Source organism: Schistocerca serialis, chromosome 2 (genome assembly GCF_023864345.2).
Source record: "Schistocerca serialis cubense isolate TAMUIC-IGC-003099 chromosome 2, iqSchSeri2.2, whole genome shotgun sequence".
NCBI lineage: Eukaryota > Metazoa > Arthropoda > Insecta > Orthoptera > Acrididae > Schistocerca > Schistocerca serialis.
The window spans coordinates 277,503,596-277,528,994 of record NC_064639.1 but is presented as its reverse complement, the minus strand read 5'-3'; the positions used below and the strand labels follow the sequence as shown (position 1 = coordinate 277,528,994).

Genomic DNA, 25,399 nt, shown 5'->3' with positions numbered 1-25,399 from the left:
AGAGAACTTCAAACGTATCTCGTCATTCCTTATTACTTCCGTATCCCACTTCTTTGCGTATTGATTCTTCCTGACTAATGTCTTGAACTTCAGCCTACTCTTCATCACTACTATATTGTCATCTGAGTCTATATCTGCTCCTGAGTACGCCTTACAATCCAGTATCTGATTTCTGAATCTCTGTCTGACCATGATGTAATCTAACTGAAATCTTCGCGCATCTCTCTTACTTTTCCAAGTATACCACCTCCTCTTGTGATTCTTGAACAGGTTATTCGCTATTACTAGCTGAAACTTGTTACAGAACTCAATTAATCTTTCTCTTCTTTCATTCCTTGTCCCAAGCCCATATTCTCCTGTAACCTTTTCTTCTACTCCTTCCCCTACAACTGCTTTCCAGTCGCCCATGACTATTAGATTTTCGTCCCCCTTTATATACTGCATTACCCTTTCAATATCCTCATACACTTTCTCTATCTGTTCATCTTCAGCTTGCGACGTCGGCATGTATATCTGAACTATCGTTGTCGGTGTTGGTCTGCTGTCGATTCTGATTAGAACAACCCGGTCATTGAACTGTTCATAGTAACACACCCTCTGTCCTACCTTCCTATTCATAACGAATCCTACACCTGTTATACCATTTTCTGCTGCTATTGATATTACCCGATACTCATCTGACCAAAAATCCTTGTCTTCCTTCCACTTCACTTCACTGACCCCTACTATATCTAGATTGAGCCTTTGCATTTTCCTTTTCAGATTTTATAGTTTCCCTACCACGTTCAAGCTTATGACACTCCACGCCCCGACTCGTAGAACGTTATCCCTTCGTTGATTATTCAATCTTTTTCTCATGGTAACCTCCCCCTTGGCAGTCCCCTCCCGGAGATCCGAATGGGGGACTATTCCGGAATGTTTCGCCAACGGAGGGATCATCATGACACTTCTTCAATTACAGGCCACATGTCCTGTGGATACACGTTACGTGTCTTTAATGCAGTGGTTTCCATTGCCTTCTGCATCCTCAAGTCGTTGATCATTGCTGATTCTTCCGCCTTTAGGGGCAATTTCCCACCCCTAGGACAAGAGAGTGCCCTGAACCTCTATCCGCTCCTCCGCCCTCTTTGACAAGGCCGTTGGCAGAATGAGGCTGACATCTTATGCCGGAAATCTTCGGCCGCCAATGCTGATTATTTATCAAAACTTGGACAGTGGCGGGGATCGATCCCGGAACTGAAGACTTTTTGATTATGAATCAAAGACGCCACCCCTGGACCACGGTGACTTTCGTAGCTACCAGATAACCGAAACAGACTGTGTATATGGGAAGACATTTACCAGTATCCTCTAATTAATTGCCCCGAAAAGCACCACAGCAACACGGTGTAAACCTCTACTTTTAAGCTGATTTAGTGCTTCATAATAACGTGGCCTGATGCCTAAAATTATTTTGTTGAAAACCACACTACCCGTGGAAGGCTACGATACCATTGTATGCAGTTGTAAAACGTTTAGTTTGTGCTATTAGTTAGTGCTAAGCGAAGTATTATGTTTGATTACGCTATCGTTTGAAAGCTGCAGGAACTATAAACAACGAGATAGGCGGCAGCAAACTTTCTTTGTATATCGACGTGTTTGTCTAAATTGAATACAGGCAATAAGCGTAACAACCATTCTCATCACGGTGGGCGCTGAAAAGCTCGCCGTTGAGCGCCGACAGGCACCAAGCACAGAAACACTCGTTACGGTGACACCAGTGGAGAAGTGGTACGGTTCGTTTATGCTGCGATAATACGGTCAGCTCAGATAGAGAGAATACAGCCCCAGTAGTGTTGCCAGCTGCTTCTTACGGACTAGTAACTTCTTTATCATTGTTATGATTTTCTGTAATGACACCACACCTCAGTTTCGGGTATTTCAACAAAGTCAGTTCCTGTTTCGTGAACTCGAAGTGTCTTTAACGAAGTTATTTATTCCAAAGTCACTGTCCTCGCTTATTTTTTAGCTGACTCTTTAAACGCAACATAACTAATAGCAACATCTGGTCAGTCTACTGTTTTTGAAATTAAATTTTTTGGAACAATTGCGTCTCTTCTGAAATGCATCTGCACACTTGATATTAAAGTGTGTGATAGTTTGCACCAACACATGCCAAGCAAAATTGTGTTTTGTGCATAATTATATGCATGTACATAATATTGATATATTGTTACGAATGAGGTAATGTACAGATTTCATGTCACTTTCTGATACGCACTTCTTCAAGTAATGGAGATATTAATGGTGTTTTTAAGAATCTGGGACAGCCTACAAATGCGTTGTTATACACACAGGGTGTGAGAAACACCACAAATACAACGCATAGCCATGCCTTACAGGGAGTAGGAAAAACGTTGACGTTCAAAACATTTTCCAGTCATTTTGAAATGCGTTAACACAGATCCTCTATGGTTTTCAAGGGAATCTTATTCCATACTTCCCACAAAATAGTGGAAGGTGGAGGTAACGAAGGAGGAGTTGCATAGCGGTCGCACACCATTCTCTCCAGAGTAGAGCACAAAAACTCAATAATGATGAGGTCTGGCGACTTTCACGGCCAGGAGAGATGCTACAATTCTCCCTTGTGCTCACGAGACCAATCCTGAACGATGCGACTTTGTGGACACGGGCCCTGTCGTCTTCGAGCACATCATCATCACTGGGAAACAAACACTCTACAATACGATGGACCTAATTATCCAAAATAGACGTATGATCTTTGGCAGTAATGTGACTTTGCGGAGCAACAATGGAGCCATGGTTACCGAATCCCCGCCATGGTTTACTCTTAGCACATTGGGAGGGAAGCTGAGAGAGTGAAACGAGACTCATCCGTCCAAACGATATTTCTAAGTTTAATGGTTTCGGCACTACTGTTTGCTGTTATGAGAATCTGGTTCATGATGAATTGTTTTGAAATTCCAGCTCGCCTTGCAATGCTCTGTTTCTGGAACCCTCTTAATTTTGTTTCAGTGCTGACAGCGACCGCGATGGGACAAACTCTTGTGCAGTGACTTTTGTAGCTGTCGTCCTTAATTTTTTGTCCCAATCGTGTTCAGTGACGTTTATAACGATCACTCAACACAAATGTTGGTCGGCGTTGTGATTTATCATATGATGTTTTACCGAGTTCCACGAATGCGGTATAAATCTTCGACTCGGTACCTCTTCAAATAACAAACACTTTGGGTCTCTTGGTTACGTAACCACCTGCCATACGAACACCAACAATTTGCTCGCGTTCGAATTGTTCCAGCTGTGACATAACACTACACAGACCACTGTTCCGATCGCGACTGACACTTGCGTCGTATTGAGGCTACTGCACAGGTGCCGTTCGTGGCCAAATACAACAGCGCAACCTCCGGACGCGGCTATCTGCTATTATGTTCATGTATGTATGTCCCGCGGTGTTCCCATATTTTTATCCAACCCCGTTATTGAAGAAATGTTATTCAGAGGGATATATCCATGGGTGTGACGTGATATTACAGTGAATAAAGTCTTCAGTTTTTGATATTTTATAGTAAATCGAATTTTTTGTGTTTTTAATGTACTACCATGTTCAGAAGTATCCGAACGGAGTGAATTGCTTTCCGCCTGATTTGTATACGACATACTAAAGTAACTTTCTTGTAGGTCCCTTATCTGTTCTCGGTACACTCGTTTGACAAGTGCAGATGCAAATTAATAGAATAATAATGCTAGTATCAGAAAACACGTTATTAGAGGCGACAAAGCTTTTAACCCTCATAAACACAAAGTTTTATAAAAATCAAAAGTTAAAAAGGAAGTCTCAACTGATATTACGTGGCGAAAATTTTTGTACTTGACCGAAACCCTGATGTTCTATCCAGAAACTATAGTTCCCGTTGACTAACCAAGAAATTTCTTAAATATGATTTCATCCACAAGTAACAAAGTACACACATGTTCAAAATCGAAGTGACGTGACTTAAGGCATTTGTTAGACGGTGATTGAAATCCAATACATAATGTGATTGTTAAATAATAATAATATTAATAATAATAAATAAGCAGAATCAAATGATAGATACCGACATCCTTCAACGGATATAACAGAGATAAATGTAACTGAAACGACGAGAAGATAGAAGTTTCGGCTTACCCGGATTTGAATCCTGCATCTGTCGACATTGTTTTATAGTCACCAATAGAGGTCAAATAACGCTTCCTTTCAGCATGCAACATCGTTGCATGTACGAATTGGAGATGACGTGACAAAAATTCCGTCTCTGACTGGGAGTCAAAATCGGCACCAATCGAGATTGTTGACAACACACGAAGAAATTTTAGAAATCAGGATAGTTTGTACCGTTAGTTATAGCTATAAAATGACATGATGGAAATTTTTGTGCCGGAACAGGATTCGAAACTAGACACCTGCGTATCGTGGAGACCTCGAAGAATTAGCACGAAATATGAAATCGTATCGCCCCGAAGCGGTCAAACCCGCGAAAGAACAGATCTCTCTTAGAATTCCAGTCCAGCACATGTATTTTCAACGTCTCAAGTACAAATACATAACATTGGTTTATTAACAAATAAAAATTTGAGGTGTAAGAACGGTTACTGCTGATAGCCTTTAAACTTGCCGCGACTTTCCACCCTACACCCACTTTTCTCTCGTCGCTAGCGAAGGGACAACAAGTTTAATGTGGATTTGGAAAAGCTGTGACATTTACATGTTGTTCCCAGAGACGAACAACTTCTGTTCGTGCATATTAAAAAGCACACAAAGCCATACTCATTCCAACAGACTAGTGAACTATACACACGCAGCTGCCTCATGATTTTCTCGTAATAGAGGATACTTCACTCTGGATGAGAATATTGACTTCAAGGAGGTGAAATATAGCCTCTTTTCCTTGAGCGTCCGCATCACCTAAAAGAGCTGCCAAGACAAGCCAATACGTTTCTTCAGTTTGATTTTGTAATCACTAAAATAAAATCACATAGTGGCCTTCTGCATCTTTCATGGTCAGATAATTGAGGCGAAGGTTTCTGAATATGATATCTGGCTTATGGCCCAGAACAAAATTTTCAGAAGGTAACCTGCTTTTAAATTTTTGTTTATTATGATAAATCTGAGATGACGAGCGTTAAAGATATATCATATCCAATAACGTGTTTCGTGATATTTGTATTATCACGGTAGTAATTTGCGTATAGACTGGTAACCATACAGGGCAGTGTTTTCTAGTGGTCTCTTGCAGTATCCGTTTGGAGTAAGTAAACGACTGTACCGGAAGTAGATTAAAGGGCCACAATAAAGTTATGTAATCTGTGTTTCGTACAAATCAGAAAGAAAAGAATACTTTTAAGCATCATATTCGCTGTTGGGCATATAGTTTGGTAATGTATTGAAATCAGTAAACATAAGCCTTTCATGCAAGGAATCGGCGTTTTTCTACTTTCTTTTAATTATTTATAACTTTAAACATTATATCTTGTATTCACACCTATGCGTCAAGACATACAATCACGTGAGTAACAAAGAAAACTACCCGTAGGACAGCTTAATTAAGATGCGAATTATAAAGCCTACAATTAGGTCAGAATAGTTGATATAACAGTATGGAACCAAATGTTATAAGTGACTTTAGAACTTTTACGTTATAGGAGAGTATCGTTCGACGCTTGATAACACGTCTTTGTTGATATAATTTCAATGACCTTTTTTTTGTATGTTGAAGAGGCAACGTCGCTTGAATGTATAAATTTGAACTTCAATAGTCAGGCCATTCTCACATATTGGCTTTGAACCCCGCCACCCCTTATATTTTGAATAAACATCACCAGCAGTGGCGGCAGAAGACACCATGTCGAAGAGAGCAGAGGAGCTGACAGAGATTCAAGGAGCTCTCTTGTTCTTGGGGTGGGAAACTGCCCTCTAAAGTCAGAAGAACAGAGATGATCCATAACATGAGAATGCAGAAGGCAATGGAAACCACAGTACTAAAGGCACTTAATATGTACCCACAGGACATGTGGCCTATGATTAAAAAAATTGTCACAATGATCTCTCCCTCAGCAAAAGATTCCAGACTAGCACCCATTCGGATCTCTGGGACAGGATTGCACAGTGGGAGGTGACCATGATCAAAAGATTGAATAGTCCGACGAAGGATAACGCCAACAATTCGGAGCGGGGAATGTCAAAAGTTTTAACGTGGTTGGTCTAACAACCCTACCACAACAAAGGTCAAAATTTAATAATGATTGTGGTGTTGCTCACGCTGCTAAATACTGCATTTTCGGGCAACAACAAAGTTATTATGTGGCAGGTGTCATTAGAGCACAGTTAATAGTCATTTCATGTAATAATGAAGAAACTAGGCACTCATCTTTTCGTGTTTCCCACGCTGGTCTCGTTGTAAAATCATGGCTCAATCGTCGAAAATCTAGGTGGTGATGATTTCAAGCTCGGATGCAAAGAGGCCTAGGTTTTTTTTATGCGACATTCAAAAGTTTTATAGATGTGTTTCACAAACCATTCTTGAAGATTAAACCTTTGAAAGTTAGCACAATGGTGATGTAAAAAATAATCAACACTCCGGATTTAAGTTACAAGTTACACTTCCTTTTTATTGCTTTTGTTGCAATATCGCGTAACACACAAAACATCACTTCACAATACAAAACATACTTGAAAACATCTTCCTCACTGTTAAAAGTTCACATTTTATAAGCTGAGTACGTTATGCGTCTTTCCAACATGATGATCGACTCTCTAATTAACTAACTAATAATCGCTTACGTGCCCAAAAATCAGAGTTACAAGTACATCATACATCATAGTGACAAAAGAAAGAATACACATAAGAATAATATCGTTGCAACATAAACATATCGATGTATCAAAGTATCTCTACATTAATGAAATCAAATCTGAATGTTGTCTCATAAATATGTTAACTACTTTACAGAAACACAGTAGAATACTGCTGGTATCCAGAGGTTCAGGTGAGCTGCCGTAATGGTTACGTAATTAAAGTACCATTACATTGGGAAGCTAAATAAACTGTAAAGGGAAATACAAAGAGTCAGTCAAGAAATGGTGAACTTAAATGTAAAGAAGATGAGGATTTATGGTCAGATTAGTGTAGGGCAATATCAACAGCACCAGAAAATTGTATAACGGGAGTAGGATTCGTTATGAGTAGGAATATGGGGCAGAGAGTGAGAGTTCAGTGATAGGGTTGTTCTAATCAGAATCGACAGCTAACCAATATCAAAAACGATATTTCAGGTATACATGCTGACAGCTGGCATTCGAGAGGACGACGGTTCAATCCCACGTCCGGCCATCCTGATTTGGATTTCACGTGATTTCCCTAAATCGCTCCATGCAATTCCGGGATAGATCCTTTGAAAGGGTACGGCAGACTTTCTTACCCGTTCTTACCTAATCCGATGAGACCGATGACCTCGCTGTTTTGTCTCTTCCCCCAAACAACCCAACCCAACCCATGCTGACAGTGTGTAACGCCGGAAATGCATATCCTCCTATTTCCATCTATTGTACTATAATTTGTTTTCCTTATTTTTGCTACCTGAATGTATGATATTTCTGTGTCTTCACATATTGTAATTGTTTTACTATTTGTATATATATATTTATGCATTTATGTCGATGTATAATTGGTTTGTTGTGTAACGATTATTTGTATTTTTACGCTGGGTCTTGCCTAGGGAAAACTGCTATCGAACGATTACATCGATAGGTCGTGTGAAGAATCAAAGTGTGTAGGATCTTTGGTAGTGTTAACTCTGCCGCGTGGAGCGCGGGCAGAGAGAGTCTGGCGGGAGTAGCGAGTGGAGCACGTGTTGTGTGACGCTCCCGCGAGTTGCCGCGCTTTCGGGGTTTGGCAGCATGTAATTGCGCTCGACTCGCGATGATAGTTTCTGACATGGTGTCGCGGACGGGAAGCATTAGCTGGCGCACATCAAGAGCCCGTTTCGCCTGGTGACCGTGTCGAGAAGAAGGCGCGCTAACATCCAGCTTCTGCAACAGCGACGGCCGACATTGAGTGACTGTCGCCACCTCCTCGATCGACGGCTTCAAACCTTCAATCAACCAACAAGGAAGACTAAAAGCACGTAAAGTTTCAGAACTGTATGGCAGACCCCAGCTTTTGAAATTGTTCCATTTGCCTCGCAAAATTACAGCAACTTAGCATGAACCTTTGTTGCTCATTGTCCCAATTGCATTGCCAAGCAGGGTCCCTTCCTTTTCCGAAATGAACCCGAGTGTCGTTGAAATTCAAACGCCAGCATAATTCCATTTCACTGCTTTAATTTCAAAGTTCAATTTAAGCATTAGCTGGCTACCATAGTTAGATTACACAAGCACAAATTAAGAGTGCGAGTTTTGGTTACCGTATTTTAGCTTACCTGTGACTGCAGCTCAGCTTGGTACGTACTAAATTTTACTATTGTTAATTGTTCAGAATCGTTTAATTCAAGTTCAAAGTTAAATCTCTTCTTTCTAAATTGCGTAGATTCAAGTAGCTTTAGAAATGATTGTTGAGGTAGTCCAAGACTAACTGTATTTCGATGTGCTTCAGAAAGAAAGCTCACTATTAACTTCAGTCACTAAATTAACTCTCGATTTTCCGGTTTCATTAATTCTTTTGCTAAATTAAGTGTAGCGAAATTTATTACTTCTGACAAACTTTCAGTTTTCACGCTACACGTGTCAACCTTCAGTTGCCACGCTTCTAGTGCTAATTATATGTCTAATAACCTTTCTTTTTCAGTTATTATAGTAATTGTCCATAGGACTGGCGACCGTAATTTCCCCCAAATCTCAAATATCTAATTACCGCTAGTTAATTGTTAACGTAACGGCCGCACATTTACTTTCTTCATTAACTTTACCCCTTTTCAAAATTAATTTCCACCAGTTTCACTTGCATTTTTCCTTTCATTTAGATGTAACCCTTTCCTCCCTCTTTACCGACAGGTTAACTTCGGTGACGATTGCTTTTCCAAAATTCCCATTAGGTACACGCGGTTTCATTTTTCACTGTTATTAAGGTCGATAAGTGAGGGGGAGGTTACACGTGGCGACCTGGTGACAGGACAATCTTCAGTTTTGAGGTTGTTCTGGACACGAATTTTGTATGGTGCAAATCTCGTAACAAAGTACTGGTTACGTACAGGCCGTTACGTCAGCGAGAATAAGTAGTGGGAGTAATCCTAATTATATTTGAGATTTGGCATTTATATTGAAAATTATTAAAATGAGTGAAGGCAACAATTGCCAAAATTTGCTAGACTTGGATACGGAACAATCGGTCGAACAGTGGGAAACGCGCACCGCGGTACCCATTGTTCAGGGGCAGGCGGCTAGCATGAAAGACGCGACCGCCGAAACGCAACAAAGAGCAGAAATGGAATTCCAAACTTTAGAAAATGTTTCGGAGTCGGAAGTGAAAACCAAATGCGAATCCCTTGATGACGAATACGGGGGGACAATTAAAGAGGAAGCCGCTACGGAAGTAAAACCGGTAGTTTCCGGGAATTTAACTGATTTATTGAATGTTTTGATTAACGAAATCAAGAGTCAATCGGCCAAGCAAGAAGATCAGGCTGCCAAGCAAGAAGCTCAGTCTGAAAAATTTGAACGGATGCTAGACAATCAGAACAAAGCTATTAACGTTGTTATCAACAATGTTGGAGTTGTTAACACAAAAGTTGATAAAATCAAAGAAGATATTGTTGTAATTAATACCGAAATCGGTAATCTTAAACAGGAAATGATAGGCGTTCAGGCGGAAATTGCGAGCATAAATACTCGTTTTAATTCTGAAATTAGCAGAATCGAGAAAAGTGTAGGAGAATCAGTTGCTCCGATCATCGAGAATAAGGTGACGGAACAAATTCAATTAGTGAAAAAAGAGGATCAAAAGAAGGTGGAAACTTTAAAGGCTTTAGTATCCGAAGTAGATACCAAAGTGACGAAGCAGGCTAATACCTACGAAGAGAAAAAAAGGGAAGTAGAAACGATTGCGACAACCACTTGCCAAGTAATTACGAGAGTGTCGGAATTAGAAAAGAAACTTGACGAAAAACAGAGCTATGTGCCAATCTATGCACATAGTTCGGAATTGTTGACGAAAGAGGAGCGGTTCGACCCCTTGAAAAAAGGCGGTATACACGCGACGGATTTCATTAAGAATTGTGAAAGAGTTTTACCCAGATCATGGACTGATGAGAGAAAAATTAATGCGATTATTGATGTGTTGGCTGGTAATGCCAAGCGTTGGGGCCTAAACCTCAACATTACGAACCTGACTTTTGATGAATTTAAAAATTTGTTTCTGGCTGAATACTGGTCAGAGCAAAAACAGCAAAGTGTCTGGCGCGAATTTGTCGTATCGAGGCCTTTCGATGCGAATTCGCGCTGTTCGATGAAGGAGTTTTGTGAGGGCTGGATCCGCAAGTTGGAATATTTACGTGATCGCCGCTCGGAATCCGAAATAGTCTGGGAACTCTACAAGAAGCTTCCAGATGATACAAAACGCTACGTAGGAAGCAATTACAGGACAATAAATGATTTCCTGGAAAGAGTGGAGGACGAGGACAATTGGCGCAATAATCGCGACAGTGGTAGAGGCCGTGGTAACAACAACGGGTACCACAGCAACCACAACAACGATAACCATGGGAATAATGCATACCACAACCATGGCAGCAATAACAATAATGGTTCGGACCGTAATAACAATCGGTACAATGCAAATAATAACAGGAATGACGGAAACCAGTATCATACTAACGTGATACGGGCTTCACAGAATAGTAATAACGCCAGAGGGTGTGATCAGCCGCCTCAGCAGCATCCGGGGAGCGTATCTGCTGGGACGAGACAGGGAAACCATTAGCCGCGCCGGTAAGGGGCCGACCTGGCGTGGAGAAATTTTGGCGGCCCAATAACAGGAGAAAACCCAGGTGTCGTCGTTATGAAAATTCCGTGTGAAATAATCAACGGCGGGAGAGTGTGCCAGTGTTAGGAGAAAGGAGTGCGCCCACAAGTAGTAGATCAGCTGTATACACGGCAGTAGAAAATACATTCACTGTCGGTGAGAACAATTTAAGTAGTGTTCCGGAAATCGATTATAAAGTGGCAGCTGTAACACCCACAGCGGAACTGGAGATTGAGTTTAAGAGTGATTCGCAATTGTTGAGAGAAGATCAGATGTCGGATAACACGTCCGTCATTGAGCGAGGGGATGCAGAGAGGGATGAGGTCTGGTTGAGGCAGTTCGGTCGCTTATACGACGAACTAAGAGATTATAGGGGCCTGTACGGGAGAAGCATTTATGGAGAGCGCGGGCAGAATTTGCCGCGTCTCGTCCCACAGGAAGATAGTATTTGTGAAGTGATGGAAAGTTCTGGCCCTAACCGGCAGACTTTACCAGAAATAGTTGATGTTAATGGGGAGCACGAGCAAGATTCGTCGTGTTTCGCCCCGCAGGAGTTAGATGTTGAAGTAGTAACGGAAAGTTCTGGCCCTAACCGGCAGACTTTACCGAAAGTTATAGTGGTAGAAGTAGCCGACCCATCCGACGCAAACCTCCAGTTTAAACGTTGCGAGAGTATTAAGGAGAAAGATTACGAAAATTTTAGTGATAGCCGGACACGATTGGTAGAAAAGCACATAGATTACAGCGTGTATGAGGTTAGAGCTGACGTTATGCGGTCAGACGGTAGCAGTGTGGGTTGCGCAGATCCAGAGGAAGTAATTTCAGATGCGACTGGGCACATTCCTCCAGGTAGATTGGCAGATGAGATCAATCTGGCCAAAGAGGAATCAACAATGGTGACAATTAGTGAATTGATAGCAAAGCGACACTCACTAGTTGACAAGTTACAGGAAAAGGTTTCGGTATTGGAGGCGAAGCTACAGACTAAGCCTCAGGACAAACGTGTTGAAATTAAAACTGTATGTGAACAGAGGCCGAAAAAGCCGCCAGATAAACCGGATTTAGGATCAAAGCCGGATGGTTTTTCTGGAATGACCTGGATATAGACGAGGATTTACTGTGGGAAAATAATGAAACAGTCGAGGACAAGTGTAGACAGATAGTAGTGTCTGTTAGTATGCACGACCTACAACTAAACGTGTTGATTGACACCGGTGCAGAATTGAGTGCTGTATCTGGGAAAATATTTGACTTACTGAAAGACAGACCTGGCATCGTAGTTATGCCAGTAACAGGACTGAAAATTATCGGTGCTACTGGGAAGGCCAGTAAACCGGTCACAAAACAGATTTTTGTCAACTTCGAGATATGTGGGGCACGATTTGAGCAAGAGTTTGTCGTCGTGCCAGACTTAACTACGGAAGTAATTATCGGGTTAGATTGGCTATTAAAGTACCGTGCAGTGATTAATTGCGAAAGCAAAACTTTGACATGTATGTCACTAGATAAAACAATGGTAGTTGGTTTTGACGAGGCAGGAGACGGTGTGCATAGGCAATACCAGCCTATACACATTGTTAACTGGCCGGATGACATTGACGTAGGAATGAGTTTGAACTGCCGTAACATGAGGAATTTCGGCATTGACAAAAGTGTAGAAAGTGAATTGGAAGAGATAATCAAATTCCCTCCACGGATTAACATTAGTATTGGTGTGAAAAAAGATCGTTTGCGAGAAGTAATGAAGCTAAAAGCCGATGCTCGCATACGTCGTCATGACGCTAATGCGCGTTTTGCTAAGTTTGCAATCGTAGACGTAGTACTTGTAAAAGCTCATGAGAAATCGAGCGAGATAGACAATGAAATCTCTAAATTTAAGTTTGTTTATAATGGACCATATAAAGTCATTGGTATACCTCACACAAATGCTTATTGCTTAGAGTATCCAAGCTCTGGAAAGCTATTAGGTATACGAAACATTGTAGACCTGAAATTGTACCAACCAAGGATTGACTAGTACCACAGATAGGGTAATTTGTACAGTATGTAGATATAGAGTGTAAGATTTAAGGATGTGCCATGTGGCGATGCTTTTGCCTGACCTAGAGGTCATTAAAGAAGTTGTAATTAATAAGTAATTTATGTTGATTAAATGATTTAAGAGTTACTGAATATTAATCAATTTAAAAATCCAAGCTGCTAGTTTAAGTTTTCAGCTGAGTCACAGTAGATTAAGGAATGTAAATATGATTTTGTAAATAGCTGTAAGATTCCATAAATATGTGTTTTACTAGTCATTGCCGATGTACGTAGACGCTGTTTTAAGTTTCAGGCTTGTACATGTGTGATGATGGACAGTGTTGAGTTATCCACTGTGATAGTGTTAATGGACTCCTTGAGATTACTCGGGAGTGAGTTTTTCCTAAAGAATTCAGTGAAACGGACGTTCTGGAAATGCCGTTAGGCAAGCGAGTGAGATCAAGCGTGCCGCACAGGCGGGCGCAACAATACTGGCGAGGCGGAGCCGCTGTCTGCTCTTGTGCCGCTGTCGGCTCTTGTGCCGCTGTCGGCATTCTTTGTACTTGCGGGTACGGAAGGCGGAGTTGTTTTTCTTCCTGGACAGCTGAAAGAATTGTACTGTCAATATTTATGGTTTTTTCGATTTGCTGAATATTAATTTCTTGTTTAGCGTTAAATAGATTCTCGTGACGAGAATATTAATTATGAAAGGTTATATAAAATGTGTAGTCTATTTAATTGTTTATTTGCGTGTTTTGATCTACCTGTTTTTATGATAATGTACTCTGATTCATTTTGTAAATAGTATTCCATTTCTTGATAGTGTTACGGATTTTGACGATTTTGGAATAGCTAAACCATTTTCTATATTTTCTATGAATTTTAATATGTTGTCAACCTGTTTTATTTTGTGCAAGATGACAGAGTGGAATAAGATTAGGAGTGTCTCCACTCAGTTATTATTGTCTAAAAATTGGTTCATGGTTAATTAGACGAATGCTAAATTTTTTTGATGTTTTGAGCATATGCATTTCCGCTGTTTCTTTTTTGGGACATTTTCTGAGTCTGTTTACGTTACACGAACATCCGCAGACAATGTGGGGCACGTGTAACGCCGGAAATGCATATCCTCCTATTTCCATCTATTGTACTATAATTTGTTTTCCTTATTTTTGCTACCTGAATATTTGATATTTCTGTGTCTTCACATATTGTAATTGTTTTACTATTTGTATATATATATTTATGCATTTATGTCGATGTATAATTGGTTTGTTGTGTAACGATTATTTGTATTTTTACGCTGGGTCTTGCCTAGGGAAAACTGCTATCGAACGATTACATCGATAGGTCGTGTGAAGAATCAAAGTGTGTAGGATCTTTGGTAGTGTTAACTCTGCCGCGTGGAGCGCGGGCAGAGAGAGTCTGGCGGGAGTAGCGAGTGGAGCAGGTGTTGTGTGACGCTCCCGCGAGTTGCCGCGCTTTCGGGGTTTGGCAGCATGTAATTGCGCTCGACTCGCGATGATAGTTTCTGACATGGTGTCGCGGACGGGAAGCATTAGCTGGCGCACATCAAGAGCCCGTTTCGCCTGGTGACCGTGTCGAGAAGAAGGCGCGCTAACATCCAGCTTCTGCAACAGCGACGGCCGACATTGAGTGACTGTCGCCACCTCCTCGATCGACGGCTTCAAACCTTCAATCAACCAACAAGGAAGACTAAAAGCACGTAAAGTTTCAGAACTGTATGGCAGACCCCAGCTTTTGAAATTGTTCCATTTGCCTCGCAAAATTACAGCAACTTAGCATGAACCTTTGTTGCTCATTGTCCCAATTGCATTGCCAAGCAGGGTCCCTTCCTTTTCCGAAATGAACCCGAGTGTCGTTGAAATTCAAACGCCAGCATAATTCCATTTCACTGCTTTAATTTCAAAGTTCAATTTAAGCATTAGCTGGCTACCATAGTTAGATTACACAAGCACAAATTAAGAGTGCGAGTTTTGGTTACCGTATTTTAGCTTACCTGTGACTGCAGCTCAGCTTGGTACGTACTAAATTTTACTATTGTTAATTGTTCAGAATCGTTTAATTCAAGTTCAAAGTTAAATCTCTTCTTTCTAAATTGCGTAGATTCAAGTAGCTTTAGAAATGATTGTTGAGGTAGTCCAAGACTAACTGTATTTCGATGTGCTTCAGAAAGAAAGCTCACTATTAACTTCAGTCACTAAATTAACTCTCGATTTTCCGGTTTCATTAATTCTTTTGCTAAATTAAGTGTAGCGAAATTTATTACTTCTGACAAACTTTCAGTTTTCACGCTACACGTGTCAACCTTCAGTTGCCACGCTTCTAGTGCTAATTATATGTCTAATAACCTTTCTTTTTCAGTTATTATAGTAATTGTCCATAGGACTGGCGACCGTAATTTCCCCCAAATCTCAAATATCTAATTACCGCTAGTTAATTGTTAACGTAACGGCCGCACATTTACTTTCTTCATTAACTTTACCCCTTTTCAAAATTAATTTCCACCAGTTTCACTTGCATTTTTCCTTTCATTTAGATGTAACCCTTTCCTCCCTCTTTACCGACAGGTTAACTTCGGTGACGATTGCTTTTCCAAAATTCCCATTAGGTACACGCGGTTTCATTTTTCACTCTCATTAAGGTCGATAAGTGAGGGGGAGGTTACAAGTGCAAGCCGAAGATGAGTTATAGAATGTATACGACGATACTGAATGGGTAATTCAGTACATAACTGCAGATTAATATCTAATAGTCATGGGGAATTGGAATGCGGTTGTTGGGGAAGAAGTAGAAGAAAGGATTACTAGAGAAAACGGATTTGGTACTAGGAATGAGAGAGGAGGAAGACTAATTGCGTTCTGCAATAAGTTTCAGTTAGTAATAGCGAATACTCTGTTCAAGAGTCGCAAGCGGAGGAAGTATATTTGGGAAAGGACGGTAGATACAGGAGGATTTCAGTCAGATAACATCGGGGTCAGGCTGAGATTTCGAATCCATATACTGGACTGTAAGGCGTACTCTGAAGCGGATATACATTCAGATCACAGTTTAGTGGTGTTGGAGAGTGGGTTAAAACTCATGTGGCTAGTCACCCGTGGTCTGGGGGTAGCATGTTTGATTAGTTATCAAAATGTCCTTGATCCCGGGTTCGAAACCTACTAGGGTTTACTTTTTGGTTAATAATCAGCACTGGCGGCCGAAGGCTTCCGACATAAGACATGACCCTCGTTTTGTCAAAGAGGTCGGAGGAGTGGACAGAGGTTCAGGACACTCCTTTGACCTTGGCATGAGAAACTGCTGCTAAAGGAGGAAGAATCAATAATGATCAACGACATGAGGATGCAGAAGGCAATGGAAACCACGGCATTAAAGACACAGGACGTGTATCCACAGGACATGTGGCCTGTAATTAAAAAAACTGTCGTGAGGATATCTCCATTGGCAAAAGATTGCGGAGTAGTCCCCCATAGAGGACTGGCAATAGGGAGATGACCTTCAGAAAAAAAATGAATAACCAAAGAAAGGATAAGATTCTACGAGTCTGGGCGTGGAATGTCAGAATCTTGACCGTGGTAGGAAAGCCAGAAAATTTGAGAAGGGAAATACAAAGGCTCAATCTAAATGAAGTAGGGGTCACTGAAGTGAAATGGAAAGAAGACAAGTATTTCTGATTAGATGACTGCAGGGTAATATCAGCAGTAGCAGAAAATGGTATAACGAGAGTAGGATTCGTTATGAGTAAGAAAGAGGGGCAGAGAGTGAGTTACTATGAATAGTTCAGTGGTAGTGTTGTTTTTATCAGAATCGCCAGCAAACCGAAATATTCATTATTTTTAGTGATTTCTTTTATCGATTCGCTAATTTTTTTTTCAGTAAAACGTAACCCAAAAATTTAAGTGTCAGTAGTGAATGTGACTTTTCACAAGATATGTCATACTCATACTTCCGGAGCCTTCTTAGACGTCTGCAGGATGTTGGGAAATTTCCGTTACATAGTTCTAGGTAATTGTGAAGGGGAGTGAGTAAATAATATTTTGAACAGGAACCACGTGTCATTAGTTTCTAGTGCATTGGCAAGAACTCATTCTAGCAGATCATCCTCTGCCTCTACAGAGTCTCGTACATTAAATTCTGTACCCAGACATCAGATGATCGTCTGACGTAGTACGCGTTATCCTGTCTACACTATTGCATACCACCACAAGCAACTCTGAGACTTTTCTCTTTCCCTCAGCAGCCGTGGACGCGTGACACATCTCAACTGAAACCTCTGATTCATATCAAAGTATTATGTATTCACTCCTCTCTACAAGACCTAGAAGCACAGAACGGGGCGAACACACCGTACACAGCATTAAAAAGTATTCTGTAAAAGAAAATCGACGACAATTAACGAAATTAATAGTTTTTTAAATTTTTTGTGGTGGGCAAAATGTGTCCCACCACTCGGTGAAACACTGGGAAAAACTGGGTGGTGTTGTTATCACTGTACTAAATGACATTTTCAGGTTCTGTATCCTAGTTATAGAAACACATTTCATGAAATATGGGTTCTTTAGGTTTTTTGGTCGTGGGAAAAGCGTAGCGTCCCCCACCCCGCTCCCCCTTTACTTACGCGTTAGGGAAAATGCGTCGACATTGCTATGATTACTCTAGGTAAGAAGATTGGGGTATCAGGATCGAGTGATGCTAGGTTCATTTAAGCGGAACTCAAGTAAACATTGCGTATAAGGCTGCAGCAATTTGTTCGCACCTTTCCAAAGGAACAATACTGGTATTAACACTTGTTTGTATAAGGAAATAACGGAAACACCAATCTGAATTTCTAGAAGAGAGTTTGAAGCTTTTTCTTTCGAACTAGTGTTCACCGCTTATACCCTCGCAGTATTTTAAGCGCAATTCTGTTACCTAAAGCCGGCCGGTGTGGCAGAGCGGTTCTAGGCGCTACAGTCTGGAACCACGCGACCGCTACAGTCGCAGGTTCGAATCCTGCCTCGGGCATGGATGTGTGTCGTGTCCTTAGGTTAGTTAGGTTTAAGTAATTCTAAGTTCTAGGGGACTGATGACCTCAGAAGTTAAGTTCCATGGTTCTCAGGGCCATTCGAACCATTTTTTTTTGTGCTCGAAATATCTAAAGAGTCTAATTAAACCATCACTTCACATGAATGATTTCACAATTTGCTAGTTTTTATCCATTCGTGCACCACAAAGGCGTAGGAAGCGGTCTATAAGAAAGGGCGGTAGAATGGGCAGAAAAGACTGACTACAGGTTAAGCTCAAAAATAAGACCAATGTAAACATTAATAATTCGTTTCCGTTTCTAAGCCACTAGATTTAGATAGGTTGGATAAATCTGCATGGTTTCTCTATCAAATTTTTATTAAAAAGTTTGCTATTTCTCCTCACATGAACGCATAAGAATTTGTGTATACAGTCCTTCAAACGGTGGTTGTTTCTCTTAATTTAGAAATCAGTCGTTACGACAGAATAGCTTTCGGATATTTATGGTCCTTCAATCACAAGCTACAAGGCTACGGTTACGTTGTGGAAGTTAGAATATGGATAACTGTCCGGATTGACAAAGAGTGTTTGTTTCCAAAAACTCTCCTCCTTTACACTACTAAAGATCACTCGAAATCCACATATCCTGTGGACACACATTACACTGGGGTGACAAAAGTCACGGGATACCTCCTAATAACGCGTCCGACGTCCATTTACTCGCCGTAGTGCGGGAACACGACGTGGCATCGACTCAATACGTTCCCTGCAGGAATACGCAGCCACGCTGCCTCTTCAGCCGTCCATAATTGAGAAAGTGTTGCCAGTGCAGGTTTTTTTGCACGTTGTGGACTCTCGATTATGTTTCATGCTGGGCGAGCTCTGTGGCCAAATCATTCGCTCAAATAGTCCAACAGCGAACTACTGTGGCCCGTCGATATGGCGCGATGTCATCCATAAAAACTGCATCCTAGTTTGGGAACATGAAGTCCATGAATGAGCGCAAGGGGTCTCCAAGTCACCGACATAACCATTTCCAGTCATTGATAGGTTGAGCTAGAACAGAGGACTCAGTCAGATCCACGTAAACACAGCCCTCACCAATATGGAGCCACCACCAGCTTACACAGTGCGTTGTTGTCTACTTTGGTCAATGGCTTCGTTGGCTCCGTGCCACATTCGAACCCTACCATCCTTTCTTACCAACTAAAATAGGACTCATTTGACCAGGCTAGGACTGTCCAGTTGTCTAGGGTAGAGCCCTGGAGAAGCGCTCCAGGCGATATCGCTGCTGCCTTAGCCCATTAACGCCATGTTTCGCACCATTGTCCTAATGGATGCGTTTGTTGTACGTTCCACACTGGTTCCTACGGATATTTCACGGACTTTTTCTTGTCTGTTAGCAGTGAAAAACCTACGCAAACGCCGCTGCTATCGGCCGTCAAGTGAATGCGGTGGGTTGTCGGAGGTGTGGGCTAATGCCTGAAATTTGGTATTCTTGGCACACTCTTGACACTGTAGGTCTTGGAATACTGAATTCCTTAACGATATGTGAAATGGAATGTCCCATTCATCTAACTCCAAATACCACTGCGCGTTCAAAGTCTTAATTCTCGACGTAAGGCCATAATCACATCGGAAGGCTTCTCACATGAATCACCTGCTTACAAATGACAGCTCTGCCAATGCACTGCCCTTTTTTACCTTGTGTAATCGATAGTACCGCCATCTGTATGTGTGCACTTCGCTACTCCATGTGTTTTGGCACCTCACCGAATATGTCTTTAATGCAATGGTTTCCATAGCCTCCTGTCTCCTTATGTCGCTGAGCATAGCTAATTCCCCCGCCTGTTAGGGACATTTCCCACCCCATGGGCAAGACAAGGCCCCTAAACTCTGTCTACTCCTCCGCCCTCTTTCACAGGGCTGCCCTTGGTCATGATTTCTATACAGAATGTAAGCAGTGATGAGGAAGCAGTACATTTTATTGCTAGTCAGACACTCTACCCCTTGACCACAGCTGTCAAGATCTGCAAAATATTTATGTCATTCCATCTTTCTCATGCAGATTTGCTACCCTGCCACAAAATATACGATAGATGCACTTTTTTAAAATAATTGGAGGTATTGTTGCCGAGTGGAGAGGTGCACTCGTAAGACCGCGGACTTCAGTACCACGTCACGATATCCAGATTTACCTAAAACCAATGATTTATTGAAGAGACACGGACGAATTTGCTTCACCGTCTTTCTCTTAAATCAAATAACAACGTCGTCGACGTTACGTTAAACCTTAATTTTCCTTCTTTTTCTTTGCTGCTCGTATTATGTTAGAATATGTTGTTCACATGAATTTCGGTTGCGTAAGCACATACGGTATGTGACCCAAACAGGGCAGCAGTAAAACAAACTGAAATTTGGTGATATGTAGTTGAATATTTTTTCATAAAGTAATAGTAATTAATGTTCGTACCATTTAATTTCAAATATCAGTGCTGTAAATGTATCTAGGAGTGTAGAACGTTGCACTTAGGCGTCTACTAATAGTATTTTAAAAAAGGAACAATAATCGATGAGAAAATTATTTGAAAATTTTTTCGGCGAAATTCCTATTGTGTATCGTAAGTCTTAATTAATTCTTAATTAATTGTAAGCGCCAGTTTTAGATAAAGTTATCTGTTATGCATTGTTGGTTGCCAAATCATTGTCAAATATGTGAAATATTCCTTCCCAAGTGAGATTCCTACCAAAAAATATTATTCTTTCAAACCTGCCGTCGTACGATGGTCGACAGGTTGGAATTTCTGTGTGTCGGGTGTTTCTGCGATCGGTATCATCCACAATAATGCACCAAATAGTCCTCAAGAACAAAGAGAAGAATAAAGTAGAGATAAAGGTGTTAATATAAGACCTCATATAAGACTGAAATATAAGAATATGAAAATTTAAAAAGATTACAACTTTGAAAATACCATACGTACAGGAAACAAATAATAAATGTATTTATGATATTTATTGCAAAACGTATGTGTAATTTTACCATTAATATGACGTCCTTTTATCCCCTAACTTGATAGGAAACATTCGTTTAATATCATTCTCCAGACATAGGTAAATAAATAAAAAATAAAAGAAAACAAAATAAGGCAAATAGAAACATAATTCGGTTGAGAAAGCAGGCCGCAAAACTGAGAGACCGTGGCGGTATCCACTGCGCCACCAATACAGCTGAAGTTTTTGTGTCGTAAAAATCGTCTAAATCACGTCGAAAACTTTGATCGCCGTTTCTTCAGAAGTTGCTGGGAAATTCGGTTGTGGCAGTGGCCGTGTTCTCGTAGGTTCCTCTACATATAGTACCATAGTATTATAAGGATCATGGTTTTGTTTAATCGCTGTTTATACACATTCATACAACTGGAAATTTAGTACCGCATGCAAGTTTATTAGAGAAAATACCATCTAACGGGACACAAAGCTAAATTTACGAGTGTGATGTCAAACACAGACCATTATCCCGTTTCGCTGGTTCAGAAATCATTCTCAAAAATCGCATGTGGTAGGCCTATTGTCATTAATGTAGTATACTATTAATATAATATGTTGCTAATGTACTAGATGTTGTTATCTGAAAATCCCTACATGTAGCGCTGATAACACTAATGCCTAGTTCTCTTTCTGAGATAAATATCTCTTTCGTTATGAAGGAATGCAGATTCAATTTTTCAGGCAAGCAAATGGGAAGCTAAGCTTTGTAAAGATCAACATCAAAAGGAGAAATCAACATCATAATTATGGACATGTTGACAGCTGATATAGTGTGTGTATGTTGTGTGCAGTGATTGGAGTTGAGAAATAAATTCTATATGTCGAGTGCAGTGACTATTGATAAGAAATGAATGTACAGTCTAACATTAGTTACCTACGTTACGAAAAGACTTTTTTGCAGTAATGTATATGCGAGACACTGTTGTTCACCCGGGACAAACCGAAGAATTTTGCTATGTTTCAAGCGGATGGGTCTCGTGTTCGGGTCTATGGAAGCTCTAATACCACCGGAACTTTCTGATTCTAGCTTGCTATGTTTCAAGCGGATGGGTCTCGTGTTCGTGTGTATGGAGACTCTAATACCACCGGAACTTTCTGATTCTAGCTTTACGCGATTTGCAAAATTACTTCAGACAAATAATGGGATAATTGCCCTATAAGGTCACGGACAGCTAAGTGTGCCAATCTTGTGAAAGTAGACCGTTAATGACGTTCATGTGAATTACTTTTTGTTTTGTAACTTTAATAACATGTCGTGTACAATACCGTAGTACAAATTGTACCAAGATCAATAACACTACTACAGTTACAACATCTTACTCCCCCAATGGACTATGACACTGCAAATCTCGTAGATAACAGGATTTACGTTATTGTACATCGTATTTAAAACATAAAGAAATCTGAGATCGCGTCTGAAGTGAAAATTCACAAATGCAGCTATCAAAATAAAAGATATCCTCAAAACAATTATTATGAGAACATCGACAAAAGGATAAATTTACAAAAATCGTTTGCGGTGTTCCTGCACTCGAATTTGTTGGATAATTGTTATGTTGGATTAGCGAAGGTCAGCGTATATGCTTACAGGCTCGTTCACCTTACTAAGTTATTAATCTTACATGTAACAGTCCGTAACTTGATTAAGGTGGCATCACTCTTTAACACTGTGCAATACTGTGATAGTAATTGCGTCCTGCAAGCGTAAGCTTGATAGTTGGTCAAAGTAACTCGGCTGTGCGACGCTCTCGCCATTTCCGTGCAGCATACATTAGAATGATGTTGAAAGTTTTTTGTGTCAAACGAATTTTTTCTATACTCGGTAGTGGAAAGCGTTAATGAAGATATAATATATTCCGTACGCTGTGCAATATAAATTAATTTTTCATAGATATAAACATCACATCAAAACTGAGGTCTTTTTAATTGCTCTTATGCTGTAATATTGTGTTGTCGCATAAGTTCGTAGCGTTTTTCTATACAACAAACATAACAAATACACATAATCGAGACTTAAGCCATCAGTAATGTATGACGAAGTAATCGGCAATGAGTTGCATAAAAGAAATTTTGTTTCCTTAACCGGTTACAGGCACTAAGTGCCCTCCTCCAAAAGGTTATAGCAACCTCATTATTTACAAGTGTCAACAGTATGATGCCTACAGCATACAGCTACGTTCAAGTGGTTCAGAAATATGCTGCGTGCATCTTAATTGTTGACAATCGTAAATCATGTGGGAGTTGTAATCTTCTCAAAACGGGCTCTAAGTGCCTGTTAAGGAAATAAATTTTTTTTATACAACTGGAAGTCATTATTTCAATGTATGCGACTACAGTGGCTGAAGATGGATAAAATACTAATCATCAATAATATATTCTACCTCAGTATTTACAACATTCTGCCAACACTCGAGTACCTTTCCGATTTCGTAACTGTAGAAATCACGTGGCTTTGAGACGAAGAACACGTCAAGTCATGTTCGAAGCGTAGTTTCATCCGCAAATAAAGTACCTTTTATCTACTGAGTACATATGTATTTATTATATGCACAAAAAGTATAACCTACGCTCATATGTTCATTAGAGTATCGTGTAGAAATCTGGAGTAAAGCGGTCAAGAATTTTTCTATACTTTTGGTGACAATGTTTCCCCTTTATACATTACATACTTACTAATACAAAAAGCAAGTGTACAAAAACACACACGCACTCAAACACAACACTGTGTTAAAATTTTAGGTGAATCGACTAACTACCTTTCAAGTTTTGCGAGCACAAACATACGCAAGCGGAATGTTTATATATGAAGTTATCAAGATGCGTAAAAGTGGGAAAGACATTAGGATCAGAACGTCACATGGAAGAAGACGATATTGCAATTAGAATGTATTCTGAAAACTGTTACCATATTCTATTGACGCAAACATCTCAATTCCCTCGGTTTCACTGCTTGATAATGTTTTAGTATGTAACAGTACTGCCATTTCGCGAGGCTGACTTTTACTTACGATGATGAAGATCGGTGGCGCTGTCTCCTTCAGAACAGAAACGACTGCTGGCCCTCTCAGTACAGAAGAGTTGGAAGAGTTGGAGTAATCGTAGTGACCCCACCATGGGTCAGTCCCACTTCCTATCAAGGAGCAGCTGCGTCTACGGAAAGTACAGAAACAGCGCTGTATATACAAACACAGACCCGGATAAGGACGACAAACGAGATTCTTTGTTGGTCCACAACTGCTTTAATTTTTTTAGAGCCTGGAAGAGTAATCTTACTAAAAATACGTAGTCCTAACATTTACAGCTGTAACCCAAGAGGCTGTCTGTTTTGTACATGCCTGGTGAACGTAGTACTGTTACTTCAGACATGAGAACAGAGTAGAGCTGTCAACTGCGGATTCATCCGTTTACGTTGCTGTTACCTAAGCGATACTGGCTGATGGTGCACATATTAATAAGTGGGCGTACTTGTCTTGGAGTCCATTCTTTGACTTTTACCTGCAGATTTATTACACACAACGTAGTTTGCATTAAGTTACGTTGTTGCACGTTAGCCTATAAATGCATTAGTTACTTTCTTCCTTTTGTGCAATGAAAGTGTTCCACGCACTTCTGAAATGCAAATGGTTCCTCAGTTTGTCACTTACGGATGTTGAAGTAGACAATAGAAAACAAAGAAGTCTGAACAATTCGCCAGAAAAGAGATCGTTGCGCATATTATCAAACAGTATATTTGCACGTGAAACGTAGCACTGTATCTTGACCTCACTATCCGCTCAAAATATGACGAGAATATGTTAATGGACTGTTGGTCGATATTCATATTCTGTAAGTTCCTAATTCTCGTTATGTTTTAAGGAATGACGAGGCCAAGATACACAGTACGTAAAAATAGTAATAAATTTCAGAGTGTTGGATTCGGAAGCACTATATCGTTTCAACCAGATTGCGAGTAGGTACGCATGGCAGTTAATAGATTTGACATTAATGGGTACTTTGATTAATTTTCTTCTATTTTTGAACAACAGAATGATTAAGAAACGACTGACGATTAGTGTAAATGGTTTTAACAAAAACTCATTAAATAGCAACAACATTTAGAGACACACTTTCTCTCCACAAGTCCACAATAATACATTCCAACCACTAGATTAAAGTGGGTTCATTGACATGATAGAATTAAATCGCAAGCTAGAGCATGGAAATCCACTAACATTAATTTAAATGAAGTACTGATACGCAAATGTCGTAATGAAGAAAAATCCTGATTTAGCAGTATAAGACTACATTTTCTTTTTTTTAAATATGAATGGACT

The 25,399-nt window shown here is 40.3% G+C and overlaps 1 protein-coding gene across 1 annotated transcript in view; it reads right to left on the bottom strand.

Moving 5' to 3' along the window:
* Positions 1-24,231, bottom strand: part of LOC126457038 (hemolymph lipopolysaccharide-binding protein-like) — a 50,320-nt gene extending 26,089 nt beyond the window's left edge. Inside the window, exon 1 of the mRNA XM_050093026.1 lies at positions 24,095-24,231. Coding sequence (XP_049948983.1) covers positions 24,095-24,200 — 106 coding nt within the window. The 5' untranslated portion in view covers positions 24,201-24,231. The remainder of the gene's footprint in view (positions 1-24,094) is intronic.
* Between the last annotated feature and the right edge of the window lie 1,168 nt (positions 24,232-25,399).